Below are 16602 nucleotides of genomic sequence, written 5' to 3'. Positions count from 1 at the left end.
GCACTACTATTATTAGATAATTAGAGTCTAGTAGAGGGAATTTCAAGAAACTCTTAGTTTAGGTACACACAGCCCAATAAACAGAGCGAGTGTCCAAAAAGCTTTTCTGGAGAACGTGCTGGGTCAACATGTCAGCCACTGTGTAGCATCCTTAGGACGTCCACTATCCGAACGGATGGAGAGGAAGGGAATGAGGTATGAAGAACAGTGCACTCTGTGGCAAAGACGTATATATTGAGAGCAAAGGCTACTTGGAGACCGATTTATAACTGATCAGGTTCTTCCATGTGTGGCTTGAGTCCACAAAGCCTTGGAAGCCCTCACCTCATTTCTGGAAATCCCGTGGACACTACTTGTATGTCACACACCTCCCCACCCCACTATTTTGGCACAGTTAATAACTACAGATCATCGACATGCATGCAATGATAAGCAGACCCCCATATCAGTTGACCCTGCTGGGGGGGTGGTCTCTGCTGCAGATAGATGACTTTGTTCATGCCACTGGTATCAGTGAGGGGGTCAGCGGGACTCACTTGAGGTCAGCTGAGCAAGTTGGCTCTGCTGCAGGTGGCTCATCCTTCAGCGAGAACCAATGGGCTAACCTGAGGATATCTCCTTTAGAGAGATGGTGCAGGGCAAGTGGAAACAGGCAAGGCTTAGATCTGGTACTTTGTTGCTTCACCTCTTCCCTTTGGCCAGAAGAGCTGAAAGCCCAGCCCCCACCTCTGATGGGGGTAGGGGTAGGGAGGTGGAGACCTGCAGTTCACAAGGCAAGGGACATGAAGAGGAGTGGGAAGACAGGTGGCTTATGTGACTGGCTCTAGACACTAATGCTACAAATGTTTCCTTTCAGGCCTCAGTTGTATCTTTCTATGCAGCAAAACAAACAAGAGAAAGTCCCTCTGGGTCTTGTGGTGGAACCTTCGGAAAACCTGCTACCAAATTGTAAAGCACAGCTGGTTTGAGAGCTTCGTAATCTTTGTCATCCTGCTGAGCAGTGGAGCGCTGGTAAAGGATGCTCTTGGAGAGGAAACTGGGCAGCTGGGCAGCTGGGGGCACTGTATCGTGTGGCATGCCTGTGGGAAAGGACAGCAGAGGGAGGTGTTCACTGCTGGTTCCTTGTTGAACAGGGTTTCACACAATGTCTAGACTGAGATTCCCACCCTGAAGATGCTTTCCTTGGTCGAGGGGCTACCTCAGGCCAGTTCTTGAAACAACTTTGTAATGTCTAGCCCTTGAACTTGGCCTGCCCATCTGCTCTGCATTTCTGGAGGACTCCTAGATACCTCCACTACATCCATGTACTTCCTCCTTCAGACAGTTCCTCCCCTCACTTGCCCTGAAGATCATGGTGTTACTTTCTAAGATGAGATATTACAGAATGAGCTACCGGGAACAGATCCAGATTAAACCAGTGGCTCTGACATTTCCCATCACTTGTAGTTCCTTAAGGGACAAGGAGATGTTGTGTTCTGTTCATGAGTCTTCCTGGTCTAGGTGCGGTATAAATCCCACTGAGGCAGACACGTAAGTCTGAGTCAGGGTCCCCGGTGCCTTTCTGCTCCCTCCTCACTTCTGTCAACCATGCTGTCCTTTCTCCAGTTTCCCATGAGAAAGGGGATATCCATCTCCTTTCCTCAAACTCCCTTTCCTTCTGTCTTGTGTCTCCCTTTAAGGCTCAAACACGAAACTAAACTTTTGTTGTAGGTCATGCTAAGTAAACAAAATCTTTCTTGATTTTGAGTTATAGATCATTTTGCAATTAGTTTGAGTAAACAGAGATGCCACTGGAGTGCCTCGTTCTTAAGTCCCGTGCCTCCCGTCTAATGCTTTATACCTATGTGACCTCTAAGAGAAAGGACAGGGGTACAGGTGCATGCTCCCCAGGGACTGGCATCAGCAGAAACCCCAAGGTTCTACATACAACATTAGAAATTGTTCCTCATGCTAAAATACAGGTTTCTCTAGAACCATCCCCGGAACTCCCCTGGAGGACTTCGGTTGTGAGCCTTTGGCAACTGCCTCTCCATGCTTGTGTGTCGTGAAAACCATAGTTACATTTATCTTACTTTTATAAAGGGTGCCAAGTGGTGGGAAGGGTGCCTGAGGCCACAGACAGATCTGTGGTGTCAGGGAAAGGAGACACAAGCAGAGAGACCTACCAGCAGCACGTAGAGTCCTTGCTCCCACTCTGAGAGACGGGTGTAGGCTGGGCAGAGCAGTATAGAGCATGCCATGTAGAGAATGCCAGGGGAAAGATATGGCCCATCTCACCATACATAATTGCATAGAGAGGAGAATAAGAAAAAGACAACCCATCACCAGTGCCTACGGCCTAAGGTCCAACACCATCGACACCACTGGAAAGCTTGTTCAAAGAGCTGAGTCTTGAGCCCCTTCCAAACCACTTGCTCAGTAATCATCTCAAGGTGATGTGAGGGTGTTAGACTCTGAGAAGGTTGGGTCTGGAGAGTTGCACGGCAGTGACAAGAGCCTCATATTCAAACTTGGCCCTGGTATGACATGGGAGGGAGCCTTTGAAACTCAGGTGACCTACTTAGCTAGCTTGTGGCTAAGCTTTGAAAAGAGAAAGTGAGTCTGGGATGCTGTCCAGATTTGCCTGTCCTCTACAGACAGGTAATGCAGATAAGCAAGTCTCTAGTCTCCAGGAGTGTGGAGTCCAGATGGGAAGATGGGTGCAGTGATTATTTATAGAGCATGGCTGTAAGCGATGGGCTCAGAGAAGGAGGAGCTGAAGGGTCAGCATCAGGTCTCATCTCCACAATCACACTTAATGGATGTTTGACAGTCAAAGAAATTTGCACCAAGTTTGGTTCAGAGCTTCTTCATTTCAGTGTGTCACAAAACAGTTACAAAATGATATTATCTGTAATGTGTGTGTGTGTGTGTGTGTATGGTGTGGTATCTCTGTGATGTGTGTGCATGTATAGTGTGAGTGTATGTGTGGTGTGTGTGTTTGTATAGTGTGTGTATGTGTCATGTGTATGTGTGTTTGTGTATGTATGAGTGGTATGTGTGTATGTGGTGGTATAGCTTGCATGTGGTATGTGTGTGTGTGCGTGTATATGTGATGTGTGTGTTTGTGTATGTGGTGGTATGGCTTGCATGTGGTATGTGTGTGTGTATATGTGATGTGTTTATGTATGTGGTGTGTGTATGTGTCATGTGCATGTGTGTTTGTGTATGTGTGAGTGGTGTGTGTGTGTTATGTGGTGTGGCTTGCATGTGGTATGTGTATGTATGTGTGGTGTGGTATGTGTGTGGTGTGTGTGTATGTATAGTGTAAGTGTATGTATGGTATGTGCATGTGTGTGTATTTGTGTTTGTATATATGTAGGGTATGTGCATTTGTGTGTGCATTGTGTGTGTATATGTGTGGCTTATATGTAGTATGTTTGTGTGTGTGTTTGTATATATGTGTGTGTATATGTGTGGCTTATATGTGGTATGTGTATTTGTGTTTGTATATATGTGTGGTGTTTGTGTATGTGTGTGTTTGTATATGTGTAGTGTGTGTGTATGCGTGTGTTTGTGTTTGTATATATGTGGTATGTGTGTATGTTTGTATATATGTGTAGTGTGTGTATGTGTGTATTTGTGTTTGTATATATGTGGTATGTGTGTGTTTGTATATATGTGTAGTGTGTGTATGTGTGTGTTTGTGTTTGTATATATGTGGTATGTGTGTGTTTGTATATATGTGTAGTGTGTGTTTGTATAATATGTGTAGTGTGTATATGTGTGTATCTGTGTGTATGTATGGTGTGGCTTATTTGTGATATATGTGTGTGTGTGTGTGTGTGTGTGTGGTGAATGGGTGAGGCTGTTAGTAGTAGGAGATGATGGATTCCAGGTTTGCTGGGATACAGAATATAGAATTGGGGAAGCAAGGAAAAGCACTGAGTACAGTTGTTGAGGTGACCTGGAGGGCTAAAGTGGTGGTCTAGGCCACAAGGATTTCTGGGAAAACTGGAAAAATACATTTGGCCAGAATTGAAAGGATTAGGAAGCCCAGAAAACGATTTGGTGGTCTATTGTGTAGGAAAATGGTCTTCTATCTAGGCATGTACCAGTTGCTTTTCTCACTGATGTGGAAAACATTTAAAAGAGGCAACTTAAGGGAGTGTTCTAGTTTTGTTTCTGTAGCTATGATAAAAATGCCCCAGCAAAAGCAACTTTAGAGAAAAAGAATTTATTTAAGTCATAATTCCAGGTTGCAATACATTGTGGAGAAGTTGGAGCAGGAACTTGAAGCAGGTAGTAGGCCCACAGGCCACAGTTCTAACAGGCTATGTCCTCAGTAAAGAGCAGAAAGAGATGAATGCATCCATACTTACTTGGTACCCACTCTGCACATACAATCCTGGATCTCCTCCCTGCTTAGGATATGGTGCTGCCCACAGTGGGCTGGCTCTTCCTACATGAATGTGAATGGTTGTCATCAAGACTACTCCCTACAGACATGTCCACAGGCCAACCTGCTCTGTACAGTCCATTATAGATTCTCTTCCCTGGTGATTCAAGGCTGTGTCGATCACAATTAACACCAAGACTGTGTTGACAATTAAGATTCATCACCATGGAGAGAAAAGGTTTATTTGGGCTCACACTTTGAGGGTTCAGTCTGTCATGGCACCAGGAGCATGAGGCAGCTGTTCACGTTGCATGCAGTCATGAAGCAGAGAGAGAGAATGGTGGCCCTAAATTTGCTTTTCTTCTTTATTTACTTCAAGAGCCTAGCCCATGGGGTGGAAACACTCATAGTGAGGGTATTTCTTCCCACCTCAGTTACCCCAACTACAGTCTGTCACAGACACACCCAGAGGGTTGTCACCTCAGTAATTCCAGACCTGCTAACTTGACCACATGAGCCATTATAAAGGGTCAGTGAAGAGAGACTCCGAGATCACCAGGGTAACAAAAATATGAACATGGAATTTTCCATATAATTCAACAAGCAATCTGTTTTATTGGAAAATACCTGCCTTAATCTGTTTATAGCAAGACCTTATCACCAAGACACCAACTAGTTTTTTTGTTTGTTTGTTTGTTTTTGTATTTTGGTTTTTTTTGAGACAGGGTTTCCCTGTGTAGCCCTGGCTGTCCTGGAACTCACTCTGTAGATCAGGCTGGCCTCGAACTCAGAAATCTACCTGCCTCTGCCTCCCAAGTGCTGGGATTAAAGGCGTGTGCCACCACTGCCCGGCCACCAACTAGTTTTTAATCCATATAAAATATGAAAAAAATCTAAACTAAGGAGCTCTGTAAATATCCAGCCTACCCTCTATCTGTTCTTTCAGATATTTGAAGATGTCAATCTCTCCAGCCGGCCCCAAGTTGATAAATTACTAAAGTGTACCGATAATATTTTCACATTTATTTTTCTCCTGGAAATGATTCTGAAGTGGGTGGCCTTTGGATTCCGGAGGTATTTTACCAGTGCCTGGTGCTGGCTCGATTCTCTCATTGTGGTGGTAAGTTTACTGTCTCTGTGCCCTATTCTGGTTGGGGCAGGGATTGGAGGGGGCGCTGTAAGGTGGCTGCCTTGCCTGTCTTCATATGGGTGGCTCTCAGTAATTTTGAGCACCATTACGCACTTACTGCTGACTGTCAAGTGTCTACCCCTGTGGGCCCTGCCTCTCATTCTCGCCTTTTGTAAACATACTGACCAACTGTCTCCATGACGGCCTCCTCCAGCTCTCTCTGAACCATGCTTGTGTCCAACCCAGAGGAACTACAGGTATCCTCTGTCTTTCCTTCTCCTTCCAACTTTTTTCTTTTTTCCATTTTCATATGTGTGTGGTGTACATCTGTGTATTCATGGTTTTTGTATGTATAAACATGTGCGTGCATGCACCTGGAAGCCAGAGATTGATGTTAGGAACCGGTCACGTACTCTTCCATCTTATTAGTTAGACAGGCCTCTCAATCAAACCCAGGGCTCACTGATGTGGCTGTTCTGCATGCTCTGGGGAGCCCCTGCCTCTCTGCCTTCCAAGGCTAGAATTTCAGATGTGAGACCACGCCCACCCAACATGAGTTCTGGGGATCAAACTCTGGACCTCGTGCTTGGAGGGAAAGCACTTTAGCCACTGAGCCACCTCCCCAGACCTCCCACCCAACCCAACTTTAAATGTTTTATCTTTAAAGATCCTGATTTCAATGGCATTGCCAGCTGCCACTTGCCACGTCACAGAGAAAGAATCCCACAGCTCAGGTTAACAGCCTGCCTCAGGACATAGAGCAGACCAGTGGTGAACAGGGATGTGGTGCTACAGTTACCAATAGCAATAGTGGCCACATTTGACCCTTTCTCTGTACCACAGTTGCTTTAGCTTTTCCTGAGGAGAAACAACTAATGTCTGTCTACTCAGCCCAGATGGGCACCAGTTTACTAAAGGATGATTTCTATGTCCAACTGATGACTGATGAGTCTGTTGGGCTTTCTCACTGTGGGTGATGCACAGAATCTGCATCATGGCAGAGTTCTGCCCCATCTATAGGAAGGTGTATCATGGAGTCCTGCTGTCAATCAACCTTCCACTTCCTGTATATCTAGCATCTCCCAAGATCACCTGTGCTGGGAGAAAGAGGATCTCAGGTAAGGGATTCCCAGGTCTCCCTTCTTCCACTCTCTAGGGAGTGTCCCTTGACCTGGATAGCACTGTATCAGTCTGTTCTAGTTTCCATGGCCACCAGGTACCATGTTACGTCTGGAGGAAAAACAAACAAACAAACAAACAAACTTCCAACAGCCACATTTTCTGCCATCTGTGCCAAATGTCTTCTTTCTTCTACTTGTCATAGTCACTCTCTGTGGAAGGGACTTTTATTTTCCCTGTATTCAGAGGAAGAAAATAACCCAGAAAGGCTAGGAACTGCTCAAGACTTCCTGACTAGAAGCAGCAGAGCTGAGAGTCAGACCTAGTAAGTCTCCCTCCGGGGTGCAGGGCTCTCACAGGTACATCATACATAGACCATCATACAGATTCAACTCCTAGTTAAGAAGGTAGGGAAGGGGCTGAGGTGTTGCTTTCATTGGCAGAGTGCTTGATGTGCAAACATGAAGACCTGAGTTCAGATTCCCAACTCCCATGCCAAAAGGCAGGTAAACGGGGATAATCCCAGATCCAAGGAGGTACAGATCAGAGGATCCAGGGGCTGGCTAGCTGGGTTGGTGAGCTCTGGTTCAGTGATACTTTGTTTCAAAACATTAAGGCGGAGAGTGGTTGAGGAAAAAGACACTAAAGTTGACTTCAGACCTCCCCATACATGTGTACAATGCGCTTACCCACAAAGACAAAACCACCCAAATGAAGATTATAAATATTGTAAATTCAGAAAATTCAAAACAGATAGTGTAAACCTAGCAGCAATCCCTAAATATATCGAAGAGTGGTCTGAAGGCACACTCAAAAATTACCAGCAGCTCCAGGTGGTTTATACAGGCAAGTTTTACTAAGTTTTAATAAACTTAACATTAATCAAATTGTTATGAAGAAGAGGCAAGCTGCAAACTGTCCAAATGAGACTAAGTGAAACCTGTTTGTTTTTGAGGCAGCGTCTCCTGTAGCCCAGGATGGCTTCAAACTCTCTATGTAACTGACCTAGAACCCTAGCTCTCCTGCCTCACCTCTCGTCTGCTGGGACCGCAGGCCCAGCCCAACACCAGTGCAGTCTTTCTAAGAAAGCAGACAGAACAAAACCGAAGAGCACAGATAAACAGCCAAAAATAAATTTATAAGCCCGTGCCTATGACTCTCGAAGGAGACTCTCCGTGGTGAGTCCCAGCACTGGTCTTGACACTGTACAGACTGTGGTGAGGATCCCAGCTTCACAGCTCCGTCAGCTCCATGCCTGAAACAAGGCACCGATCCTGCAAATTTCTAGTCTCCTCACTTGCGACACAGTCTTACCACTGGGAGGAGACACCACGTCCATGGCAAACTTTATAAGGGAAAACATTTAACCAGGGCTTGCTACCAGTGTCAGAGGCTTAGTCCATTATTATTATGGTAGGGAGCACAGTGGTAGGCAGAGCAAGCCTGGTGCTGGAGCAGGAGCTGAGAGCTACATCCTGATCCACGATGGAGAGAGCAAGACTGGGTCTGGTGTGGGTTTTTGGAACCTCAAAGCCCAGCCCAGTGACACACTTCCTCCAAGAAGGCCACACCTCCTAATCCTTTTGATCCTACCAAACAGTTCCACTCCCTGGTGACTAAACATTTAACTATATGTGCCTGTGGGGGCCATTCTTACTAAAACCACCAAGATGACATATACATCAATCAGGATGACATACAATGGAGGCCACCAAGATAGCTCAGCAGGTAAAGGTGCTTGCCACCAGACTTGATGACCCCAGAGTCTGTATGGTGGGAGAAGAGAGGCCACACCTCCTACAATTCATCATTTGACCTCTGAACTCCGTACAATGCCTGCCCTCCAAATAAGTAAATTAATAAATGGAAAAAAAAAGTTTAAAAGAATCCAGGTGATGACTTTTATAATAATTTTGTAGACATTGGGGTTCTGGGTCAGTTACATAGAAACAAGTAGAAAAACAAGAACCTAAAGCAAAAACAAAAATATGTAAGCCCAGCTTTACTAAAATGTAGAAGTTGTATTTTCTTCTCAGCAGTGCCAAAATTATAATTAAAAACAAATTAGACCCCAGGACTTAGTATTTGTTGTGTACCTGACAGATACTAATATCTACCCATACTATATAAAATATATAATACAAATCATGAGGAAATAGCAGCCAAAGGTGAGCAAAGGACACAGACAGAGCCTCACAGGAGAAGCCCGGGTTGCTGGCATGTGCAAATAATGACAGACTCATTAATATCAAAATAATGACAGACTCAGTGCAAAAATGCATTTGAAAGTGAGAGTTTGCCTCATTCATAAAACCATTTTTTTTTTCAAGGAATAGCTGTGTTGGGAAGAATGTCAGAAACTAAAATATCTCTAATTACTGCCAACAATTTAATTGGGATAGCCACTGTGGAGAAAGTTTTGCATTATTTGATAGCATTACAAATAGTGCCAATTTATACTAGACATGCCGCCCTTACCAGACAGCCTCACCCCTACTCCTCCATAGGTGTCGGTGCTCAGTCTCATGAACTTACCAAACTTGAAATCCTTCCGGACTCTACGAGCGCTGAGGCCTCTGCGGGCGCTGTCCCAGTTTGAAGGCATGAAGGTACATGCTCAGGTGGATGGGTGGGGAACCCAGCTATCAGGACCGGAAGAAACCGGCAGTCCTTTGTCAACACTTTACTGGGGTCCTACCCAACCAGACCAGGGACTGGACTGTGAGAAGTGAGGAGAAGGCCATGGTATGGGCCATCTCTCGACAGCCAAGGGCTCTGTCCTCCCTGCATCCAAGGAAAGACACGCCCTACATGTCTAATGTCATTGTCACAGGGCACTTCTGAGGTCATCCTTGGTGGCCATGTGAGCAGAAAGCAGAGCTCATTAAAGGCCAGGAGAACAGAGTAAGTTTCAGGACAGCCAGGGCTATACAGAGAAACTCTGTCTTGAAAAAAAAAAAAAAAAAAAAAAAAGAATAAAGACACAGAACTCTAGGGGCCCTGTCCTGCATACTGGGTCTCCCCCTGGGAAGATGGAGAACTTGTTTGTAACACTTTCCTTTGTTTTGCTTCCCCAAGGTTGTCGTCAACGCCCTCATCAGTGCCATACCAGCCATTCTCAATGTCTTGCTGGTCTGTCTCATTTTCTGGCTCATATTTTGTATCCTGGGAGTAAGTTTTTTTTCTGGAACGTTTGGAAGATGCATCAACGGGACAGACATAAATAAGTATTTACACCATACCCAAATTCCAAACCGGAACCAATGTAACATTAGTAATTACTCGTGGAAGGTCCCGAACGTCAACTTTGACAATGTGGGGAGTGCCTACCTTGCCCTGCTGCAAGTGGTAAGTGCTGTGGGTCTGGCTGTGGGTCTGTTTGCGTCCAGGAAGAGGAAGCTTGAGAGTGATCAGTCACTAAAAACACAGGGACTCCGGTCTGTCTGCGTCCAGGAAGAGGAAGCTTGAGAGTGATCAGTCACTAAAAACACAGGGACTCCACCGAGACTGGATTCTACTCCTGTTCACAGGGTAGGGGTGGGCAGAGTCTTTTCACCTAGTCTCCAACCTAGTTACTTTTCTCATTTTTTTTTTAACAAAAACACCTGAAGGCAGTAGTTACTTTGTTGCTGTGATAAAAGACCCAACAAAAAGAAAGTTTCTTTTAAAAATCTTTCTTAGATTTTATTTTAGTTTGTAACTCTAAAGTGAATACAGTCATCCCAGCAGGGAAACCCTGGGAGCATCAGAAAGCTGGCTGTCACGTCTCATCTATACACTACACACATCTATAGGCGTGCTATAAATCCTTAGATCCCATCCCCAGTGACACACTTCCTCCGGCAAGGTTCTACTTCCTAAATGTTCTGTGATCTTCCCCAACTGCACCGTCAAGTGGGACCAAGTGTTCCAACACAGGAGCGGGGGGGGGGGGGGGGCATTTCTCATTTAAATCATGCCACCTGACAAAGCAACTTAAGACAAGGCTATTTTTGCACATGCTTTGAGGGACTGGACCACCATGGTGGGGAAGACACAGTGGTGAGAATTGTCTAGATGCCGGCGGCAGGAGTGTGAGGAAGCTGGTCCCACTGGCTCTGTAGTCGGGAGGGAATCGGGCAGAAAGAGATAGAGGCCAGTGCTGTTTTCATCTTATTCACCAGCCTGTGGAACGATGCCCCCCGCCCCCCTTCAAGATGAGTCTACCGTCAATTACCACAGAAATGCCTTTACCACACTCCTGATGTGGGTCTCCTGGGTGATTCCAGAGCCAGTCGGGTTGACAATTAGTTCTTATGCATAGAACTCGTAGTAGCGTCCCCTTCAGGGTTTTTACAGGGCTTGCTTCATCTTCTAGGGTACCTTGCTTGCTTTTCAGAGCACCTGCCAGACGGGAGAGCCTTTGGTGCAGGTCAGGACACTGTCAAGAGCTCTCTTTTGGGGCTGGAGAGATGGCTCAGTGGTTAAGAGCACTGTCTGCTCTTCCAGAAGTTCTGAGTTCAATTCCCAGCAACCACGTGGTGGCTCACAACCATCTGTAATATGATCCAATACCCTCTTCTGGTGTGTCTGAAGACAGCTACAGTGCACTCACATACATAAAATAAATAAAAAAATCTTTAAAAAAAAAAAAAAAAGAGCTCTCTTTTCAAGTAGCAGCAGCCAGGTGTTAGCAGTCAGGAAGCACAAAAAAACATGTGCCATCAGGAAGAACCTTATCTGGCTTTTCCCCAAGCAACCTATTGTGTAGATGTTGATTTTGTTTTTAAATCATTAGTCTTGGGAGAACGAAGAAGAAAGAGAGAAGGCACACCACCCCTCCTAACATCCATGACTGTTCTTTCCTGTGGACCTGTTTCTGCAGCGTCAGCTTACACACACCCGCCCACGGGGCTTGACAAACTTTTGTGTGGCATGCCTCTGTTGATGAAAAAAGTCTATAGCTGTGTCTGAGTTTTCTACTTCTGTTTCAGGCAACCTATAAGGGCTGGCTGGACATTATGAATGCAGCTGTCGATTCCAGGGGGGTGAGTAAATGTCTCGCTGTGTTCTAGAATGTTATGCTTAAACCAGAGATACTCTGAGTTTGCAGACGGCCCCTAACTTCATGCATGACCGCTTCATTATCCCACATCCTTGCTTGTTCTTCTGGAGACAACATTATGGTGCAGACATGGCCTAATCAAGAGATTGCTGATGTATTGTTCATGTCTGACACCCCAGTATTCTGTAGAAACCAACATTCCTTCTGTGTGGCAAGGAGAGAAATGGAAACCATTCATGTAGGAGATGGGACCAGAACAAGAACCCCATGTATCCTAGCCTGGTTTCTGTTCCTGTGATAAATAAAACACTGGCCAAAGTGACTTGTGGAGAGGGAGAGTTTTTTGTTTGTTTTTATAAGCTTACAGGTTTCAGGCTATCATTGAGAGAAACCAGGGCAGGAGCTCAAGGTAGGAACCAGGAAGCAAGAACTGAAGCACAGACCCCATGGAGGGGGGACTGTCTTACTTCCTCTAACTTCTTTATGGTTACCACTGCTGAAATAAAATACCATGACCAAAGGCAACCTGGGGAGGAAGTGGTTTGCCTGGCTTATACATCACACCATTGGGGGAAGAAGCAAAGGCAGAAGCCTAAGCCAGGCAGGATCCTGGAGACAGAAGCTGACGTGGAGGCCATGGAGGGATGCTGCTTACTAGATTGCTCTTCATGGCTTGCTTACCCTGCTTTCTTATAGCACCCAGGATCACCAGCCCGGGGTGGCCCCACACACAATGGGTTGTACCCTATAAGCCTGCCTACAGCTCTATTTTTTGGAGGCAATTTCTTAATTGAGGCTTCCCCTTCTTTAGTGACTCTAGTTTGTGTCAAGTTGATATAAAACTAGCCAGCACACTTCACCTGGCTTGCTCGGCTATCCTTTTGAGGGACAGGTCCTCCTACCTCCATTGGGAATTAAGAAAATGCCCTACAAACTTTCCCACAGGCCAGTAGGATAGATGTAATCTTCAGTTGAGGTTCCCTCTTCCCCATGTGACATTAGTTTGTGTCAACCTGACAGAAACCAAGTGTCATAGCAAGGCACTCCAACTTTCCTATAATATCCAAATGATGGACAGGAGGAAACCACCTTTCAAAGTCTGTATCTCCTAACTGGGGAAGCATGAAGAGGGTAGACGTGACTACCAACTGTAGAATTGCAGTGAAAGAGAAAGTCAGAATTGAGTCTCAAAGTTGGAAATGCACTTGGCAGTCTAGTCTGTTTCCTGATTCTTGTCTGGTTCAGCCAAAGGATGAGGAGAGACTTACGCAGAGCAGAGCAGTTGAGTCAAGAATGGTACCAATGGGGGGAGTTTTGCTAGTTCCTTATCATGACACAGGTGTGGTCACTGTACTGGGGAATCTACAGAGTTGACGCCTGAAATGGATTGTGGGCTACAGACAGGAGAGATGCTGAGCTGAGAAAGGAGAGTCTTCATGGCTCCCGGTTTTCATCATAGCCTAACAGACTGGCATTTATATGTAGATAGTGCATAGCAACAAATCACTTAGCTTAATTCTCAGTACATTAACAATATCTCACTCATGGAAAGCCAAAGCTAATAGAAGACGCTTAATGTTAATGTTGTAATTCATTGTAATATTTATATCTCATAATTATGCATGTCATATATACAATCTAAGGGTTTTAATTTTTAACTTATTGTTTGTGTATGTGTATAATATGATATGTGTGCATGAATGAGGACTAGAGTTTGGAACTCCACATAGATGCTGGGTTGGCATGGGAAGATTCCCTGCCTGTAATTCTAGTGACTGGAAGATGTAGCTGGGATTCTAGGGGCAAGTTGACTAGCTAGACTAGGTATCCTGGTAAGCTCTGGGAGCAGATGAGAGGGCCAGAGGCTCAGTGGGTAACTTGCTATCAAGCCTGACAACCTGAGTTCCTTCCCTCTGATCCACATGGTGGACCAAGAGAACCAGTTCCTGCAAGTTGTCCTGGTCTCCATAGACATGCCATGGTGCACTTGTGCACACATGTATGCAAATACAGAGAGAGACACACACACACACGTGTGAACATGCATATGCAAACACATATGCATGCAAAGTACACATACTTAAAAGAAAGGAGGGAAGAAATGGGGAAATAAACAAATGGAGAAGCCTGACCAAGCAGGACCGTGTGCCTTGAGGCATGCTCTGAGCTGGGCAAGCATGCCTGTCATCACCAAGTGTCCATGCACAAACTCGTCCACCTGTTCACTCTTGTGTCTAGAGAATCAACCTTCCAGAAGGTGTGCCAGGCACTGGCATCTCACAAGTGAGAAGACACAACCACAGGCAGAATGTTGACATCATGGAAAGGTACAGACAGCTGTATAACAGCTGTGAAGTCCAGTCCCCTCTGCCTGAGGTGAATGTGTCCTGTGCTGGGTTCATCTCAATGGCCTATCCAAACAGACATCTGGGAGACTTTCAAAAGACAAATACCACCATGTCACTCCCTCTGTCTTCTCATCTGTTAACATTCTTTATTGTCTGGGAGAAAAGCCCAAACTCCCTGGATCCCATCTCCCCACCATGTGCATCTGGAACTTAGCCAGGGACCCAAAGAAGAGACATCCAGAGGTACACAACCCCTGGCAGGATGCTATGTGGTTAAACTTGCTGGGGAAATCCACTCTGGTCTGAACAAGGCAGCTAGAGAAGCTTGATTGTTTTTCTTCAGTAATTGTTTTTCTCTCTTTAAAAACATCCCCAACAGAAAGACGAGCAGCCGGCCTGTGAGGCAAATCCCGGCGCGTACCTTTACTTCGTGGTTTTCATCATCTTCGGCTCGTTCTTCACACTGAATCTCTTTATCGGTGTTATTATCGACAACTTCAATCAGCAGCAGAAAAAGATAAGTATGCATGCTGGCCTGGCTGGGTCCTCTTACCGGGCTCTGCTGATGTGTTACAGGGAGTGTGGTGCTGCCCTAGAGAGAAGCCTGACGTGCTCAAGAGCAGCCAGGGAGCTCGCCTCCTTTAGCCGAGAGGAGACCAGAGTGGTCTCAGAGATAAGGGCAAGAACCAGGGGTGGTGGTGCACACCTTTAATCCCAGCACTTGGGTGGCAGAGGTAGGTGGATCTTTATGAGTCTGAGGCCAGCCTGGTCTACCAAGAGAGTTCCAGAACAGCCAGAGTTACGTGGAGAAACCCTGTCTCCAAAAAACAAACAAAAACCAAAATAAAACAAAAGGCAAGGAATATATATTCTGCTTGTGCGTGTTTTTTGAGCTCTGTCTTAGCTCAGGTGGTTATCATTGTGTTCTAGGCTGCTGCTAATTGGCCCAGAAGAGAATAGCAACCAGAGAATAGCATGGATAGCATGTGTGCATAGCCAGCACAGCCCAGTAGTGTCTCTAGACTATTTTGTTGGCCACAGTAAAGAGAAACGGGGCTTCCCTCTCTGAGATGATTGCATCCTGGCTCCCGACAGCCTGAGTAGGTCTCCTGAACCTGCTTGGACAGGTGCTTGAGGAAGAGGAGAGTTAGGGAAGCTCCGGCCCCAGGCACTATAATAATCTAATATTTATTTGCCTGATCCTGAAAGCCACTGGAGCTCTGGGCTAACACTGGAAGTTAAGGAAGATAAGAGAAACTTTTGATCTATCTGCATCTATCGTCAAATGGTGACCACTTTAGACAATGTCTCATCATTTTGACACAATTTGGTATAATCCTCTCCAGTAGAGAAACCAAAAAAAAAAAAAAAAAAAAAAAAACCCAAAAACTAAAAACCTAAAAACCACAAACCACAAACCAAAAACCCAAAACAAAACTCAGCAACCAACAACAACACCCTTATTTTATGTGTGCTGTGTGCGTGAATGTATATGCACCTCACGTGTGCAGTGCCCATGGATGCCATAAGAGGGAGACAGGTCCACTAGAACTGGAGTTACAGATGGGTTGGGAACCACCATATGACTGCTGGGAACTGAATGGAGGTCTTCTTCAAGAGCAACCAGTGCTCTTAATCACAGAACCATCTCTGCAGCCCCCAAATTTGTAAACACACACACATATGTATATACATAAATATGCATATATACATGTATATACACATATATGTATGTATATATATTTTGCATCACTGGGATTGCCTTATACTTTTAATTTTGGGATATATAAACTCATCAGTCATAGCCTATTTTATAAAATCATATTTTGCTATAAGAATTTTCAGGGCTAGGGAGATGACTTAGTGGGTAGGAATACACAATTTAGTATAATCTCCTCCAGTTAAGAAAGCAAAAAACAAAACAAAACAAAACAAAACAAAAAAACCAAACCAAACAACAACAACAACAACAAAAATCCCCTTGTTTTATGTGTGCTGGTGTGCTTGTTGTGCAGTCATGAAGACCTGAGTTCAAATCTCAAGTCCCTATGTTAAAAGCTGGGCACGGCTTCTCACACCTGTAACTAATGCTGGGGACAGAGATGCGAGGGCCTCTGGGACTTGCTAGCTTCAGCCTAGCTCCAGTCAGTGGTAGACCCTGTCTCATGGGAATCAGCTGGAGAGCAATACAACAGGACACTGGACGTCCTTTTCTCTGTGCACACAGGAATGCACATACCTGAACACACACACACACACACACACACACACACACACACACAGCATGGGAGCTGAATTATATATCATAATTTGTCTTGGTTGGTCTTTTCCTTTTCACTGTCTAAGTCATTTCTACACTTCTTGATGGCTTAAGCAGTCACGAGCATCCTTAAAAATCCTGGTGATTTTCTTAGTGTAACATCCTATGGTTAAAACATTAGCGGTATGGCCCAGTCACTTCCCAGATTTGAGAATGGCTGGGACCGAGTCCTCACCACCTCATCGCTGCTGGCATTTACAATCGCTCTCCTAGACAGATGTGGAAAGTGTTTCACCATGGTTTTATATTCCTTTGCTTGGTCAT

The 16602-nt window shown here is 45.2% G+C and overlaps 1 protein-coding gene across 1 annotated transcript in view; it reads left to right on the top strand.

Annotated features, from left to right (window-relative positions):
- The window catches only part of Scn11a (sodium voltage-gated channel alpha subunit 11), a 66398-nt gene that overhangs the window by 39095 nt on the left and 10701 nt on the right, over positions 1-16602 (top strand). The window contains exons 18-23 of the mRNA XM_034483851.2: positions 857-1011; positions 5325-5498; positions 9134-9235; positions 9705-9974; positions 11600-11653; positions 14398-14539. Of these exons, the coding sequence (XP_034339742.1) occupies positions 857-1011; positions 5325-5498; positions 9134-9235; positions 9705-9974; positions 11600-11653; positions 14398-14539 (897 nt within the window). The remainder of the gene's footprint in view (positions 1-856; positions 1012-5324; positions 5499-9133; positions 9236-9704; positions 9975-11599; positions 11654-14397; positions 14540-16602) is intronic.

The sequence above is a fragment of the Arvicanthis niloticus genome, chromosome 21 (assembly GCF_011762505.2).
Source record: "Arvicanthis niloticus isolate mArvNil1 chromosome 21, mArvNil1.pat.X, whole genome shotgun sequence".
NCBI lineage: Eukaryota > Metazoa > Chordata > Mammalia > Rodentia > Muridae > Arvicanthis > Arvicanthis niloticus.
The sequence above is the reverse complement of the archived record's forward strand: the minus strand, read 5'-3'. Positions and strand labels throughout refer to the sequence as shown.